At 42.0% G+C, this 15172-nt stretch overlaps 1 protein-coding gene across 3 annotated transcripts in view; it reads left to right on the top strand.

The window, feature by feature from the left end:
• KIF18A (kinesin family member 18A) overlaps positions 1-9149 on the top strand; it is a 44677-nt gene extending 35528 nt beyond the window's left edge. For 2 of the 3 annotated variants that reach the window (XM_081834750.1, XM_081834749.1), the window contains exons 14-17: positions 2403-2880; positions 4792-4896; positions 6082-6191; positions 9001-9149. In XM_081834750.1, coding sequence (XP_081690876.1) covers positions 2403-2880; positions 4792-4896; positions 6082-6191; positions 9001-9116 — 809 coding nt within the window. In that variant the 3' untranslated portion in view covers positions 9117-9149. Of the gene's footprint in view, positions 1-2402; positions 2881-4791; positions 4897-6081; positions 6192-9000 lie in introns of those variants that run through there. The other variant, XR_014150229.1, reaches the window with a different exon arrangement.
• The last annotated feature ends 6023 nt before the right edge of the window (positions 9150-15172 follow it).

The raw sequence follows: 15172 nt of genomic DNA, 5'->3' as shown, positions 1-15172 counted from the left end.
CAGCAAGGCTGTCTCCCTGCTTATTTAACTTATATGCAGAATTCATCATGCGAAAGGCTGGGCTGGATGAATCCCTAGCCGGAATTAAGATTGCCGGAAGAAATATCAACAACCTCAGAGATGCAGATGACACAACCTTGATGGCAGAAAGTGCGGAGGAATTAAAGAACCTTTTAATGAGGGTGAAAGAGGAGAGCGCAAAATATGGTCTGAAGCTAAACATCAAAAAAACGAAGATCATGGCCACTGGGCCCATCACCTCCTGGCAAATAGAAGGGGAAGAAATGGAGGCAGTGAGAGATTTTACTTTCTTGGGCTCCATGATCACTGCAGATGGTGACAGCAGCCACAAAATTAAAAAAACGCCTGCTTCTTGGGAGGAAGGCAATGGCAAACCTAGACAGCGTCTTAAAAAGCAGAGACATCACCTTGCCAACAAAGGTCCGTATAGTAAAAGCTATGGTTTTCCCAGTAGTGATGTATGGAAGTGAAAGCTGGACCATAAAGAAGGCTGATCGCCAAAGAATTGATGCTTTTGAATTAAGGTGCTGGAGGAGACTCTTGAGTCCCATGGACTGCAAGAAGATCCAACCTCTCCATTCTGAAGGAAATCAGCCCTGAGTGCTCACTGGAAGGACAGATCCTGAAGCTGAGACTCCAATACTTTGGGCACCTCATGAGAAGAGAAAACTCCCTGGAAAAGACCCTGATGTTGGGAAAGATGGAGGGCACAAGGAGAAGGGGACAACAGAGGACGAGATGGTTGGATAGTGTTCTCGAAGCTACCAGCATGAGTTTGACTAAACTGCGGGAGGCAGTGGAAGACAGAAGTGCCTGGCGTGCTCTGGTCCATGGGGTCACGAAGAGTCGGATACGACTAAACGACTAAACAACAACAACAAACAGTAGAGAGGTAAGGGCTTCAGTTGGAGATCCCAACTTGCCAGATGTTTGTTATTTATGCAAACATATCCATGTAGGGAGTCCATCTGTCTAATAATTTCCCACCCTTCCTCTGCTTAGGTAAAGTCGCTTTCTCATAAGTGTCTAGTTGGCTCATGTCTTCCATCCCTTGTACTATACGGGAAGAAGATCTCTCCTTCCAATATTGAAGTGTCAAGTGTTTGGCCACCATGAGTACCTTCATTAGCCAGTTATGTTTTCCCTCTCTCTGGTTCCAAAGGACTAGTAAATAATACAGCAAAACACTAACCTCTTTACATCTCAGGAATCTGTTTAAGACCATATTTATGGTTACCTCTGATCAAAATGTCATCACTTTGAGGCAGGATCATATCATATGGCACTATGTTATTGGAGGGGGGAGCACAATGCCAGCACTGTTCTGTGTTTTACATATATTTTTTGGAAAATGCATTGTGGGTTCCTATGCACTCTAAGGATGTTTTTTCATGTTGTATCAGACATAGCCTGATATCCATGGAGACCAATCTGACAGAAACGAGTATTGCTTTCCATTGCCTATGGTGTATGAGCTGCAAGAAATTAAGACTACCACTGCTATAATCCGCCTTCCGTTTTCCGTGGTCTCTTATGCTTCCTTCTTAAGTTCTCCTACTTGTTCCTCACTGCCCTCGCCTCCTTCACTGTGTGATACTTTCTGTCAATCAGCCATTATTACAATGGTTCTGTACTGGCTCAGCTGCTTTTAATTATGGCTTATAAGATGCTAACCTCAGCAACTGTACAGTTATGCGTTGATAAATTATTATATTAGTTCCCTGTTTCCTTCTCTCCCACACTGCTGCTGGTGCACTTATAGGTATTTGTATATAATTTTTGTATACATGTAGGAAATTATATTATAGTAAGTCCTGTAATGTAATATGATAACGTTTACCGATCTAATATAAGAATGTTAACAAATAAATAAAATGCAAATTTCAAAAAAAATAAATGAAAGCTTGGAGAGGGCTTAAAATGATCCAGACTAAGGTACAGTGGTACCTCGGGTTAAGAACTTCATTCGTTCTGGAGGTCCGTTCTTAACCTGAAACGGTTCTTAACCTGAGGTACCACTTTAGCTAATGGGGCCTCCCGCTGCCGCCGCCCAATTTCTGTTCTCATCCTGAAGCAAAGTTCTTAAGCCGAAGTAATGTTTCTGGGTTAGCGGAGTCCGTAACCTGAAGTGTCTGTAACCCGGGGTACCACTGTACTTGAATCCAAAGGGAGACCAGGGTGACTTAAAGTAATACAATTACATTAAAACTTTAAAAAAAAAAAAAAAAGTTAAGTCACTACTAACTTGTCCCATTGATTTCAGTGAAACCTAAACTCAGCTACCTTGGTCTAGATCCAGCTCTACAGAACTGTTCTTACTCTTCTCTGCAAAGCCTAGAACACACACCTAAGTGATTCTTCTTGCCTGTGTTTCAACTTAGGTATGCCATCAGAGAAAGTGAAGACCCATGTGGAACTTGAGGCAGAATACGGAGTACCTCCTAACAAAAGAATAAGGCGGAAATTGATGGAGTCTCCCATGGCAGCGCAAAGCCCTCAGCAATCCAGTCGGCCAAGCCCTAATCACCTGGTGGATTCCATCAGCAAAGAATTCCACCCCATTCTGTATACACCCAAGGGCTGCCAGAAGCCTGTGGAGAACCTGCATACTGAGACTGTAGTAAAGGAAGTGTTAAATGCAGAAGCAGGCCTTCAAGAAATGAACAGTCACACTGCACAGGCTCAGGAGCCATTAAAGCAAGAGAGCCATGGGGATAACATATGCATCGTGACTCCAGAGCGCCTCATGAACTCGACAGTTACTCTATATGAAAGCAACATGGGCAGTACAGACTACCTTCCCAATGAATCTGAAAGCAAATTGCAGGTGACCGACAGCAGCAACAATAGTTTACAAAGGTATTTTCTGTGGAAGAGGAGGTATAATATCCTCTCTCCTTCCTCGCCACTTTAATCCTGATATTGGTTTAGCTGCTTTCTTTCCTTTTTGCACAATTAGTGTGACCTCAGTTGTTTCACATTCTCATGTCAGATAACTGTGGCATTTAAAGCCTCTGAAAGACGTGCCTGAATTGTTAAAATATGTATGGCCTTGTCCAAAAGATCGTGTTGCTGTTTCCTCCTGCTGATTCCTTTTTCCTTTCTTTCATGGACTGCAGTCCATGAACACAAAGTCTGGCGAAACACGACAATAAGGCAAGTGAAGAAGCAAGGGTAGAATACCGAGCTGTTTTCAAAATGGAGTGAAGGAAGCATTGGGTTCCTCCAGTGATCTATTTTGGGATCTGTGCTACTAGAGTCAGGGATTGTAGGCAGACTTGCAGGTAACACCAAATTATTCAGGTTGGTGAAAGTCAAAGCAGGCTGTGAATTGCTCCAAAAGCATCTCTTCAAAGTGGGTGGGCAACAAAATGGCAAGTGAGGCTCAATTTCAAAATCACATTGGGGCAAAAAATCAAAATAAAAAAATCATGGCAACGTATTCATTGATGTGGTCTCTCTGAACTGGTAAGTACTCAGGAAAGAGATCTTGGGGTTGTTCTAAACAGCTCTGAAAATGTTGGCTCGTTTATGGTGGTGAGAATGGGAAATGTGCTAAGGATTGAAATACCGTATTTTTCGCCCTATAGGATGCACTTTTTCCCCTCCAAAAATGAAGGGGAAATGTGGGTGCGTCCTATGGGGCGAATACAGGCTTTTGCTGAAGCCTGGAGAGCGAGAGGCTCTCCAGGCTTCAGGAAGCTCTGCGCAACCCTCCGGAGCCCAAGCCGTGCCGGGCTCTGGAGGGTTGCACAGAGCTGCCTGCATTCCGAAGCCTCAGGCGCGCTAAAGAGCTGTCTGCAAGCCTGGGGAGACCGGCGCGGCTCCCTAGGCTTGCGGATAGCAGGCTGTTCTGGGGTCGGGGGAAGCTCGGGCTTCCCCCACGCCAGCCCAGTGCCTGGGGGGGGGGAATAAATTTTTTTCTTTATCCCCCCCCCAAAAAAAAACTAGGTGCGTCCTATGGGGCGAAAAATACGGTACATAAATCAAAGGTACAACTGGCAGCCTCTTTTTGAAAATGACATTGAAGAGCTGTAAAAAGTGCAGACCCATGCACAAGATGAAATTCATTTTTGTAAGATGTAGTGGTCACCACTGGCACTGATGGCTTTGAAAGGGGATGAGATAAACCCATGACAGTTGTGTCTCATCAGTCGCAAAAAAAAGAAACCATGATGACAAAATGGAGCCTGTAGGTTCAGCAGCAGTAGGCCTCTAAATCTTAATTTCTTGTAGGCAAGGATGTTAACAGAAGAGTTCTGTTGCCTTCAAGTGCTGCTTGTGGGCTTCCTGGAAGCACCTGGCTAGCTAATCAGGTTACTGTACTAGAGTGGACCCTGGGTGTAAACCACAGAGTTTCAGGGCACTGCTGTAAGAAAATGTTCAGCATTAGCAAGGTCATAGGGTTCCAGAAGTTGGCAGTAGGGCACCTGTTGGAGCATCGGCCTTTGCAGGTACCCAGCAGTGTCAACTGCTGATTCCTGTGCAAATTTCTCATCCTGGCCCAATTCCAGGTGAAACCAGGGTATTTCCATTGAAAGTATTGCAGAACAGATCCTCCAGTGAAAACAGACATTCAAGCGTCAGTACTGGCAATTTCTGGATTTTTAAAAGCTATGCAAATAAAATATCCTTCCATTGCATATTTTGTTTTAATACCAACACTTTTTGGAATGCAAGATTATTTGTAGAATTTGTGGCTTTTGTTTTAAATAAATATTCTGGATTTTTCACAACTACTTCCCCCCCCCCCCCTTGCTGTTATTTCAGACTTGCTGTCGCTCCATTGTTAAATAGGCAGCCAGACCCCATACATAATAAGCCATCTTATATGGCAATGACATCTGCCGCTGAGAGGAAAAGGAAGTTATTAAGGTAAGTCATGCTTCAGGTTCATTGCTGTTTTCCCCATCTGTGAAATGGGTTCCTGGTGTGTCAGTGCTGTGGTTTAGTAGGAGGCAGGAACATTACCCCAATCCAGTAGTCCTCATGACTTGATCTTCTGTTGGACACCCCACCCCATATATCTCAATAAAGTGAGATGAACGCCGCAACCCCAGAGTCGGTCACAACTGGACCTAATGGTCAGGGGTCCCTTTACCTTTACCTTACAGGACCTGAATACGTCCAAATTACAAAAAATGTCAAATCCTCATCAGAATGAGATGCTTCAATAAAATGTTGCACTAAAGGAGCATCTATTACATTGTTCCTGATCCTAGATCGGTGTTCTGATAGTCTTACTTTGATAGGTCTGAGAGTATGACCTACATACAACAATCCACAGGGATATCTAATCACGTAAATTACACGTGGAGTAGCACTTGTGGCAAATGCCTGTAAAATGAACTTAAAGCCTGCTTGGTTGTTAAACTCTTTTACCTGCAGAGCATATTTACAGGAGGTACAATGCCCACATTTTTAAAAAACCACGTGGTCCATGGGGTCACGAAGAGTCGGACACGACTAAACAACAACAACAATCTTAACAGCAGTTATAAGGTTAAGCATCATTTCTTGATCCTTTCCCCTCTCCTAAACCTTTAATGAATCAGGAGAATAGACTCCCAGGAGTAAACTCCTGATTAGTTTTTGACTAACCTTTCATTGCCAGGTTCCTACGCTGAATTTTCAATGCTCCTGTGCAGAACTTCCTGAGCTGAACATTTCCTATTTTCTTTGAGCCTACCTGCGAACTATTGACCTTCCTATACGGGAGCTTTAAAGCAAAGCACAACCATTATTACAACTCAGGTTTTACAACCAAAAACCCAGCACAGAATAGCTGAAAGTCCTATTCCATCACACTGGGAAACAAATGCACAGACACAAACCAGAAATATAATTTGAATCATACTTGTTCAGCTTTTCTTAGGACCAGGAGAAGAAATAGCCACAATCCATACAAGTATATCTGTGGTGGATCTTTCTTGTAGTAAATTAGTCACACACGTGGTCCTCAATCTAATATACTTTTAGATGTTGTGTTCCAAAAACCAAAAACTAAGCATGCCAGCTTCACTGCGCTAAAAGCAAACTTGTTATAACTTTTTCTTACAGTTCAGTATCGAACAGCGACATTACAAATCAGCATGGTCATACAACTGCAAAGCGTATTAAACAAGACAGCATGTTAAGTTATAAAGCTCTAAGAGTCCCTAAATCAACAGGTAAGTATCAAATTACAATTTTCAGTGATTATATCCAAACTTGAGCAGTAGGTAGCTATGGAGGAGCGCCAAGATTGTGGGCTGATATTTACCATTTTTCTTAGTCTTTTGCTGTGGTGATTTAGATGTACAGCTGGGTCGATATACTTTAGCTACTCAGTTAAATTGAGTGAAAAAGTTACTCCTTAAGAAACTCTTAGTCGGTTCCATGTTTTAATACAGTGGACCCTTGGGTTACATTACTTTCGGGTAATGTAACTTTCAGGTTGCGAACGTGGCAAACCCGGAAGTGTGTACTTCCAGGTTTCGCCGTGTGCAGAAGTGGTGCCTCTACATGTGGACTTTTCAGGACCCCCAGAACCAATTAAGTTCATATCCGGAGGGCCAACTGTATAGGGAAAGAGGAGCCAAATAGCCCAAAAGGGGATTGACAGTATTCTCAGAACTACATAATCTCCCTTACTTCAGGACTGTATGTACATCTTCCCACTTTTACCTACCCCTACCGGTGACACTAAACAGCCTGGATGTTTTCTAGTAGTTCATCCATCTGTTTGGAAGAGCATAAACCCTGGAGCTGTTTGTTGTCTTCCTCACCATGCAGTGGCTTGTGGGCAGTTCCCATCATAGCTGTGGCAAAAGGTGGAGCTGCCGAATTCTTTGCCACACCCTTCCACAATTTTTCAGTGTCTCATTAGATCCTTCTGGCAGGTTCTTTCCTAGCTTCCGTCACCTCTTTTCTGTGATCTCTCCGCCTCCTTGGTGCTAACCATCATAGCCATGCCCCATATATTTTTTGAATCCAGAGCAGTGATAGGCAGGAGCAGAGGGGCAGTGCCATGCTGCCACTCTCTGACAGTGGTGGCATTGTAGCTTACCGGCACGGGGCAGGGCGGTGGTGAGGTCAAGAGTGGGTGGACGCACCTTCTTCTTTAGCGATCACTTGTAGCCAAGTAAGATTATCTTCCATAAACACGGTTTTAACAATGAGTCCGTAAGTGACTGGAGGCCAATTCTGGATCCACACGTCCTTCCACAGTGGAGACATTGGTTTCTGGGTGGGAGTTGGTCATGGTGTGGATTTGCCAAGCGTGTCTTCCTCTTAGCATGTTTCTCCCTCTCCTGAGTTTGACTGTCTTCAAAACCCATGACACCTTTGGTAAAGGCTGTTCTCCAACTGGAGCGCTCACAGACCAGTGTTTTCCAATTGCTGGTGTTTATACTACATTTCTTAAAATTTGCGTTGAGAGAGTCTTTAAATCTCTTTTGTTGACCACCAGCATTATGCTTTCCATTTTTAAGTTCAGAATAGAGTAGTTGCTTTGGAAGACGATAAGCAGGCATCCGCACAACATGTCCAATGAAGTTGATGTTTAAGAATCATTGCTTTGGTGCACGGCCCCAGCCACTCCTGCCAGCAGTAACAGTGACTTCTTTGGACACCTTTTTGTGTGGTGGGGAATGCAGAGGCAGGACATTTCCCTGGGCAGCATGGTTATGGCAGGGAAGCCAGTTTTAAATTAGCCAAGGATATCATGAGTTTTGCTGATGTGGGGCTATGCATGCCACAGGTTGCCTTTGCCTCCATCATGGTTCCAATTGCATCTGTGCATTTACAATGAAAGCTTGATTTGGGCAATATCAGCTCTCTGGCTCACATACTCTAGAGGTCCCCAAACAATTGCCTTTTTGCTACCTCTTGTCCTTTTAACCACCCTTCCTCCAGGCAAAATTAATGTTCTCTTTCTGTTATGCAGCTGGTGAAGTGCTGCACGTAGCGTTCCCCGGAGCTAATAGAAGCCGAATACAGTGTTATCAGTACTTTGCACAATGCTATCTTCGTGTTAATTATTTGTACCAAATGTTAGGTAATAAAGGATACCAGCATCAATTACTGTAATTGTATTGTTAAAGAATCATGTAATTGAATTCCTAATTTAGAAGCTGGGAGCGCATTAGACATGCTTAGAATCTCAAAAACACACACACACACACACACAAAAAAAAAAAAAAAAAAACACCCTATCAATATTCCAAGGCACATGCTTGTGCTTGTTCTGTGTGCAGGGGTGGAGAACCTCTTTCAGCCTGGGAGCACAGATCCAGAACTGGCCCACTTGCCAGGAGCCGTTTTTGAAAAGTGGGCAGGGTCTCCCACTTGACTGTCATGTGGCATCAGGTGATTAAAATGTCAGGCTTCAAAGGGAACAGGCAGAGGAGCACAGTGCCAGGATCAGGAATCAGCCTCTTCTGTTGCCTTTTACTGTTGAGCAAACGCTTCTCTTTGAACCTTAACACTATGTTGCTTGATGCTGACGTCAGATATAAAAAATCCCTTATCTGAACTTAGTGCTTCAGTCTGAGAAAGGTGTGACTCAAACTATTCATTAGGTGGAGCTGAGCCTCATATTAGTTATGTGTGGTAAGTTTTGAAAACTTTCTGAGCCACAGGATACTACAAGTTATTGCTTGGCTAAGACACTGATTAGCCATTCACGGTTCTCTGAGTGGTTTATGGAGTAAAACAAAAATACAGTAAGTAAAACAATATGTTAGCAGCATTTTTCAGACACTTATCAGATGCAGCCAGCATTTATAGCAATATTAAAAAATGAGAAGTTAACAGTTCAAGCATATAGTTAATGTCATTTAAATAATAATAATAACAACAATAACAACGATGATGATATAGTAATAGTAGTCCTACGTCTGCCCTGTTCTGTTCCTTAACATTTAGGGAAATAATAAACATAATCAAAGCAGTAGTATCTGTGTCTCTCTTTAACATGGCTAATTTTTTGTTCCATAGAAACTAGAACAAGAAGCTGGAAGCAAAATGAAGTGCTTAGAAAACGTGTCAGAAACAACGGCAAGGAAAATGCAACCTTAGACACGAAACTCAAGACATCCAAAAAAGCATTTTAAATTACCTACATTGAAATAAATCCTTGCTTTATACAGATTTTAATTTATTAGCAAGACAGGAAAGGTGAACTTTCCATCTGCTCTCTGCACTGTTTCTCACTTACCTGTGGTAGTAGTTGTTCATTATACTTTACAAACATGTATTTTTCAAACGCTCGCATCTGTGCTTTGGTGCATCCTTCACTCGCTCTTAACATGTAATTGGAAGCTTCATTGTACTTCACAAATGGCTGCTTTTGACATCTCTGCCCTTTGCCATATTTCAGTGAAATAATCTCTTGCAGTGAGAATACAGTCAGAAAGATGGGTGGGGCTCCTCTATAGTGTGTTTAGCTGGTACATAGTTGGTACTTAGTTGGTACATGAAGCGTCATAAAGTTTAAGAAGGAAATGTTACAAAATTCCCCTCCTCCTGCTAATGCAGCTCTTCATAAATGACAGGTAGCATTGAGCTCTCATCCCTGCATGCCTGCCCAATGCAGGGTGCAAACACCTTACATACTGTGGACCTTTGAAGAAACAGCTCTACTGTATTCCAGCGAGGAAGGTGCAAAACGGATCTTAAGCGATGCGCCTTAATGTCTTTTGCCTCGCATTGCTGGCTAAATTACAGTGCATGCATCATAATGCTTGCTTGTGCCTGGTATGGAGGCAGTGAACTCAGGAATATCGTATTTCCTTCTCTGTGCTGAATTTGGAGTAGGGGTGGAATGTATCCATGGATTTCATGACTCAATGGGACTCGTAGGGAATGAATGTAAGAACTTTAGTTTTTAAAAATTTACCTAATAAGCCAATATACCTGTGGTCCTCCAAGTCCTGTTGGGCTCCAACTCCCATCAGCCCCAGCCAGCATAGTCAGTGGCCCAGGGGTGATGGAAGCTGTAGTTCGGCAGCTTCTGGAGGAACAAAGGTTTCCCACCATTGTTTTTTTAGGTGCTCTTTTAGTGAAATTCCTGCACATGGCAAGATTTCCTTTTTCAAACTGGTGTTTGAAACTAAACCTTCTAACAACTTGAATGTAAAAATGTCCTTGTATTTTTAGTCTGTATCTGTGTCTTGGATTAACTCTTGTGTTGCATGTGAATTAAATTTTTTTTTGTGAAACCAAAGTCTTTGTCACACACCTGTTCCTCCTTCGAAACTCTCTGGCTCTTACAATTAGTTTGCTTTACTCATAGGTTGATATGACATATGTGGCATTCTGCTCCTGAGGATTAAAAAGTCCTTGATTTTAATGGAAGCATGTTAATGCCCAGCTCAACAGAAAGGATCCAGAAACTTTCCAGAATCTGTCCCCTTTCCTCCATCATCTATTTCTGTATTTTCTTGTGGTGGCAGTGGCAAGGGTAACGTTGCCCTCCAGCCAAGAACTCTGTGAACAACAACAACAAAATTTATACAGAACCACTCCTAAAACTCAACTGAGGCCTGAGTACTGCACAGAACTTTCAGCTATGCTGAAGTCTGCCTCTTTTCCCAAAGTTCTAACATGGTTAATACATTTCCACTCCTTTAAATAAAAACTAACAGTAAAGAAAAATTAAGACAGACTAGATCAGGGGTAGGGAAATCGGTCCTCCAGTTGTTGTTGGACTATATCTCCCCTCAGCCCGTGTCACCTTGGCCCTGCAAAAACCACAGGTTCCCCATCACTGCTGTAAATTTGCATAAGATTAAGACAGACTGATTAAAGGGCCTGATATCAAAAAGAGAAGAGTGCTGGGCAAGGCAGCTACAGAGCGTGTTCAGGGTACCACCAGAAGGCCCTGCCATTGCTTCCAACTGCACCTCAGATATGTGGAGCTTGAGGGACAGAATGACCTTTGATGATTATCCTAACTAACGAGGCTGATATGGACTCAAGCAGCCCTTCAGATACATTAGTTCTAGGCCATGCAGGACTTTCGAGGAAAACACCACCACTTTGACTTGAGCCTGGTGACAGACCAGGAGACAGCACAGCTTTTAAAACACTGGTGGGATGTGATGGCAACACCTAGTCCCTGTTGGCAGCCTTGTGGCAGTATTCGGACAGCCTGAAAGGACAGCCCCACATATCTGCATTGCTGTAATCTGGTTCCAAAATGGGTATGGAGCCTTTGTGGATTCAAGAGGCTCACTGCTAGATGGTCGCCTTCCATGAGAAGATGACAAAAATAAGAAGACTAAATTGCTTATCCCAACACTTCCCTCCTTGTGTGTTCACTCTGTTTTCATAATGCCTGAAGATGGCTTTTGAAAACTTAATATGTTTCTTAAGAGTCATGAGCAAAAGCTGGGGAATTGCTTGCAGATCCAAGTGGAATGGTTTTTGCTAAAGTAAAGGATTGATCTTTGTACTCAAATGTTTTACATTTTTCATGGGTTAAACAAATATGTGATACTCCTGGTATGTGAGTGGTAGGACAAATCTTTTCCCACTTTTTCTGAGTGGAAGATATGATGGGGGCCTCGCCGTGTATGGGGGCCTCACTTGGAGAGCACAAGATGGATACACAAACTTAAAGAACTGCATATTATCTCATTTCAAAGAATTGCTCAATAATGAAAACAGTTCTCAACACAGTTGTAGCATGCACCACTCAGGAAGCAAAGTGGACTGACAGCTTGCTCCAGCCTTTACACTGACATCAAGGAGAGTGCCACCATTTCCCCACTTATTTATATCTCAGTAGGTAATGATACCTTATTAACAAACGAAGAAGTTAAATGGGCATATCAGTGCACCCATGGAGATTCCCAATTACACTGTAACTGTCCTAATGAAGATCCAAGCAGCACAGAGCCAAGTGGCTTGACACTTATGTCAGCTAGGCTGCAGTTTCTGACTCCTCAAAGCAAAGCTCACCAGAAAACACGATGTCAATTTAGACTTATAAATAAAATCTCATCTCTTAAACACTGCACTAGTTTAAGCATTTTTCAGGGCAAAATGCTTAGACCAATATGGTAGGAGATTCCCAAATCAAACCATGCACCTGATTGCTGTAAAACTAGCTGCTTAAAGTACATCTGTGAGAATGATGGTACACATGCAAAACGAAGTCACTCTCACTAGTGGAAAACATCTCTATGTACAAAAGAGATTATTCAGTTCTTGTGACATCCTACCCAATATGCATGAGAATGAATAAGTTCAGCCTTGAAAGCTAATGTGCAAAAGGGGGCACAATACTAGTTGGAAAGGTGTTTGCATAATTATTTAACAGGATGATACATTTTGATTGCATACAAAAATGGGGACACTTAAGTGGCTTCCATCTACATCTCAGCCCCTATGCGCTCTCGTCATTGTACATGATGAGCATGCCACATGGACATGGAGGCAGGATGACTCAGTTTCGGCAATGTAGCACAAATCTTATGCAAGCATTTTCCCCCCATCAACAATAACAACTTTATTTTTGCCACAAGGTCATTAGAGACAACTTATTCCTTTGTGACTAACTTCATTCAGAGAGCTTCAATGAAATATTGTAAAGGGAAGTAACATTGTGAAGGTGGAGTAGGAGGGTTAGAATTCAAAGCAAATGTTGCAAGAAGGCCATTGACAAAAAACCAAGATGCTTTTGTGGAAAGGGAGAGTAGCAGGTGCTTTAGAAAATTATTCATTGAAAAATATCCTTGAAAACGGAATATGAACAAGATTTCTCAGAAGTGACAATCATTTCATTTTTTTAATATAAATATTGAGTTTTGTTTAATAACATTAATCTGGAAGCTCTTTTCCCTCCCCTCACCCCCCGCAAAGACAAACCACAGGAAAACTAAATTATACAACCTGAATAAACTATACAAATTTGTATATATTGATTGCGGGGTTTTTTATTGGTGATTCTGAAGGGCAAGCAGCTGTGTGTGATCCTGGCCAGTTTCTCAGATTTCAGCAGTCATTGCCTCAATATTTTCAGGTCTTTCTTTGCAGCCATAAAGGTTGGAGCCTTGCTTTTAAAAATGAAATGAAAGTTCAGCTTCTCTGAGGATTTTCTGCAGCTGGTTCCATGCTAGCACAGAATTGTTTCAGAATCACAGAATGTCCACAGCCCTGCTCATAACCAAGAGAAGGCATTTGTGACCAATTAGTTAAATGGAATTTATTAAGCATTTTAAGTTCTGGAGGATCTCTTAGATACAGAGCAAGCATTATTGAAGGAAACATGACAAACTTTGATGTATTTAAGAGACGTGCTTCCTAAGCCCCCTTACAGCCGGCTACCATAAGTAAGCCGGGAAAGTATGATCTATTAAGACTGTTCTCAATAACTGCTGCAATAAACAAAAATGGACTCTTATTTAATGTTTGACATCTGCATTTAAAGCTGCACACTTTCAATGGCAAGATTTAAAAGCTTTTACAAAGTGTAAACACATTTTTGCTGTTGATATATTTCACGGACCTTTACAAGGCAGCCCACTTTATAACACGTTCCAAGAACTAGCTGATACAGAAATGTTAAAAATGTAATGAATTCTTTACTTTAATGCCAATGTCCTTTTTCTTCCTCTTCGCAAAGAGAGAGAGAGAAAGTAGCATTTGGAGGAGGAAAAAATATAGTACACAGATTTACATTTGTGCATGTTAACAGGTCATCTCTGAGTTCATTAGACAACTGCATAGCGGAAACAAAGAATACACACTTTTGGCTGTGTGCACAAGGATGGAAGTGAGATGTGCAATGCAATTTGGCACTGAATTATGAAGAAATGTGTTTTTAAATTAATAAATAGTACTTTCCAGACCTCAGAATATCAGGAAAAGGTTTGATCAGTGCAAAAAACTTGTTTACCAAGAAAGGCCATGGTTCATGGATGTAAAAGGAAATTTGGAAGCAGCAACCATTTTGTGGGGAATTTTTCCACCAGGAATGAAGGATGCTGAGTTCTTTGCATGAGGTATGCTACCTGGAAGCGTCATGATTGTCTACTGAGCACAGTGGTCAGTGTACAAAATCATATTGGGACAATAACTTTATCAGGTCGACCAAAATGTTATCTCAACACTTTATCAGGACCCATGGTAAAGAAAATAAACAGTGGGATGGAGAGAGAAATTGGCTGGTGTTAAAGAAATTGGCTGGTGTTAAAGCGTCTGCATCTGGTAAGAAGACGAAAAGGAGAAATTCAAATGAGGCTCTGTGGGTGTTATGCAGGCGTCAGGGTAGTCAAGGTCTCCTGGAAGGAAGAAACCCATAAACATCACACCACTTCGCATTCTCCTCATAGCTGTGAACACTCCATGATGTCGCAGCAGCTCAGCCAGGGACTGGAGAAGGCTTCCAACCAACTGGCAAGCAAGAGGTGATCAACAATTGCAAGTATTGAGGTCCAGAGCATATATCTATGGACATACTGTCCATGCTCTGCAGCATTTGGTTTTCCCCAAGCTAAAGGATTATTTTCAGTGGCTTTGCAGCTAACACATTCCTATTTCACTGCCCTTGACCATAAACCACTCTTTTGCAAAATACCTAGTTTACAGAAGTTATGCATATTTGCTCGGTTTGTTCTAAAGATAGACTCTTTGCTTCTGTCTTTTGTTAGATGTATTTGCATAGGTGAACAACTGTGACACATATACACTTAATCACTTTTAGCAGCATGTACCAAGGTTACACGGGACAAATTGTGAAGTGTATGACAATTACCTGGAATCTTCTAATGTCTTCTTTTCTTTTGGAGATGTTAGAATAAATAGCCCTATGCTGGTCTCAGGTAGTTTTGATTATAATGCCGTACCTACCTGAATGTTCATGGGTAATGAGTGACTCATCTTTCTTAGCTGTGTGAGAAGAAAGTACAGCAAAGTGTTCTAATGTGTGGGTTGCTGGTGTGTTATCCAATCTGATCTTTGCAGATCTGGCATTTGCATTGACTATTGAAAGATATTTGACTTCTGAACTTCAGCTGCAAGTCCTAGATTAGAATTCCTGGAATTCCAGACTGGAGCTTGCTTAGCATCTCTCACACAGAATTCTTATTAAGCTCAAGCCATTTCTGAGATGAAGGCTCAATGACTTTCATGAGAAAAGTCTCTAGTTTTTTAACCACTCTTG

The sequence above is a fragment of the Podarcis erhardii genome (genome assembly GCF_964252035.2).
Source record: "Podarcis erhardii genome assembly, chromosome: 1".
Lineage (NCBI taxonomy): Eukaryota > Metazoa > Chordata > Lepidosauria > Squamata > Lacertidae > Podarcis > Podarcis erhardii.
The sequence above is the reverse complement of the archived record's forward strand: the minus strand, read 5'-3'. Positions and strand labels throughout refer to the sequence as shown.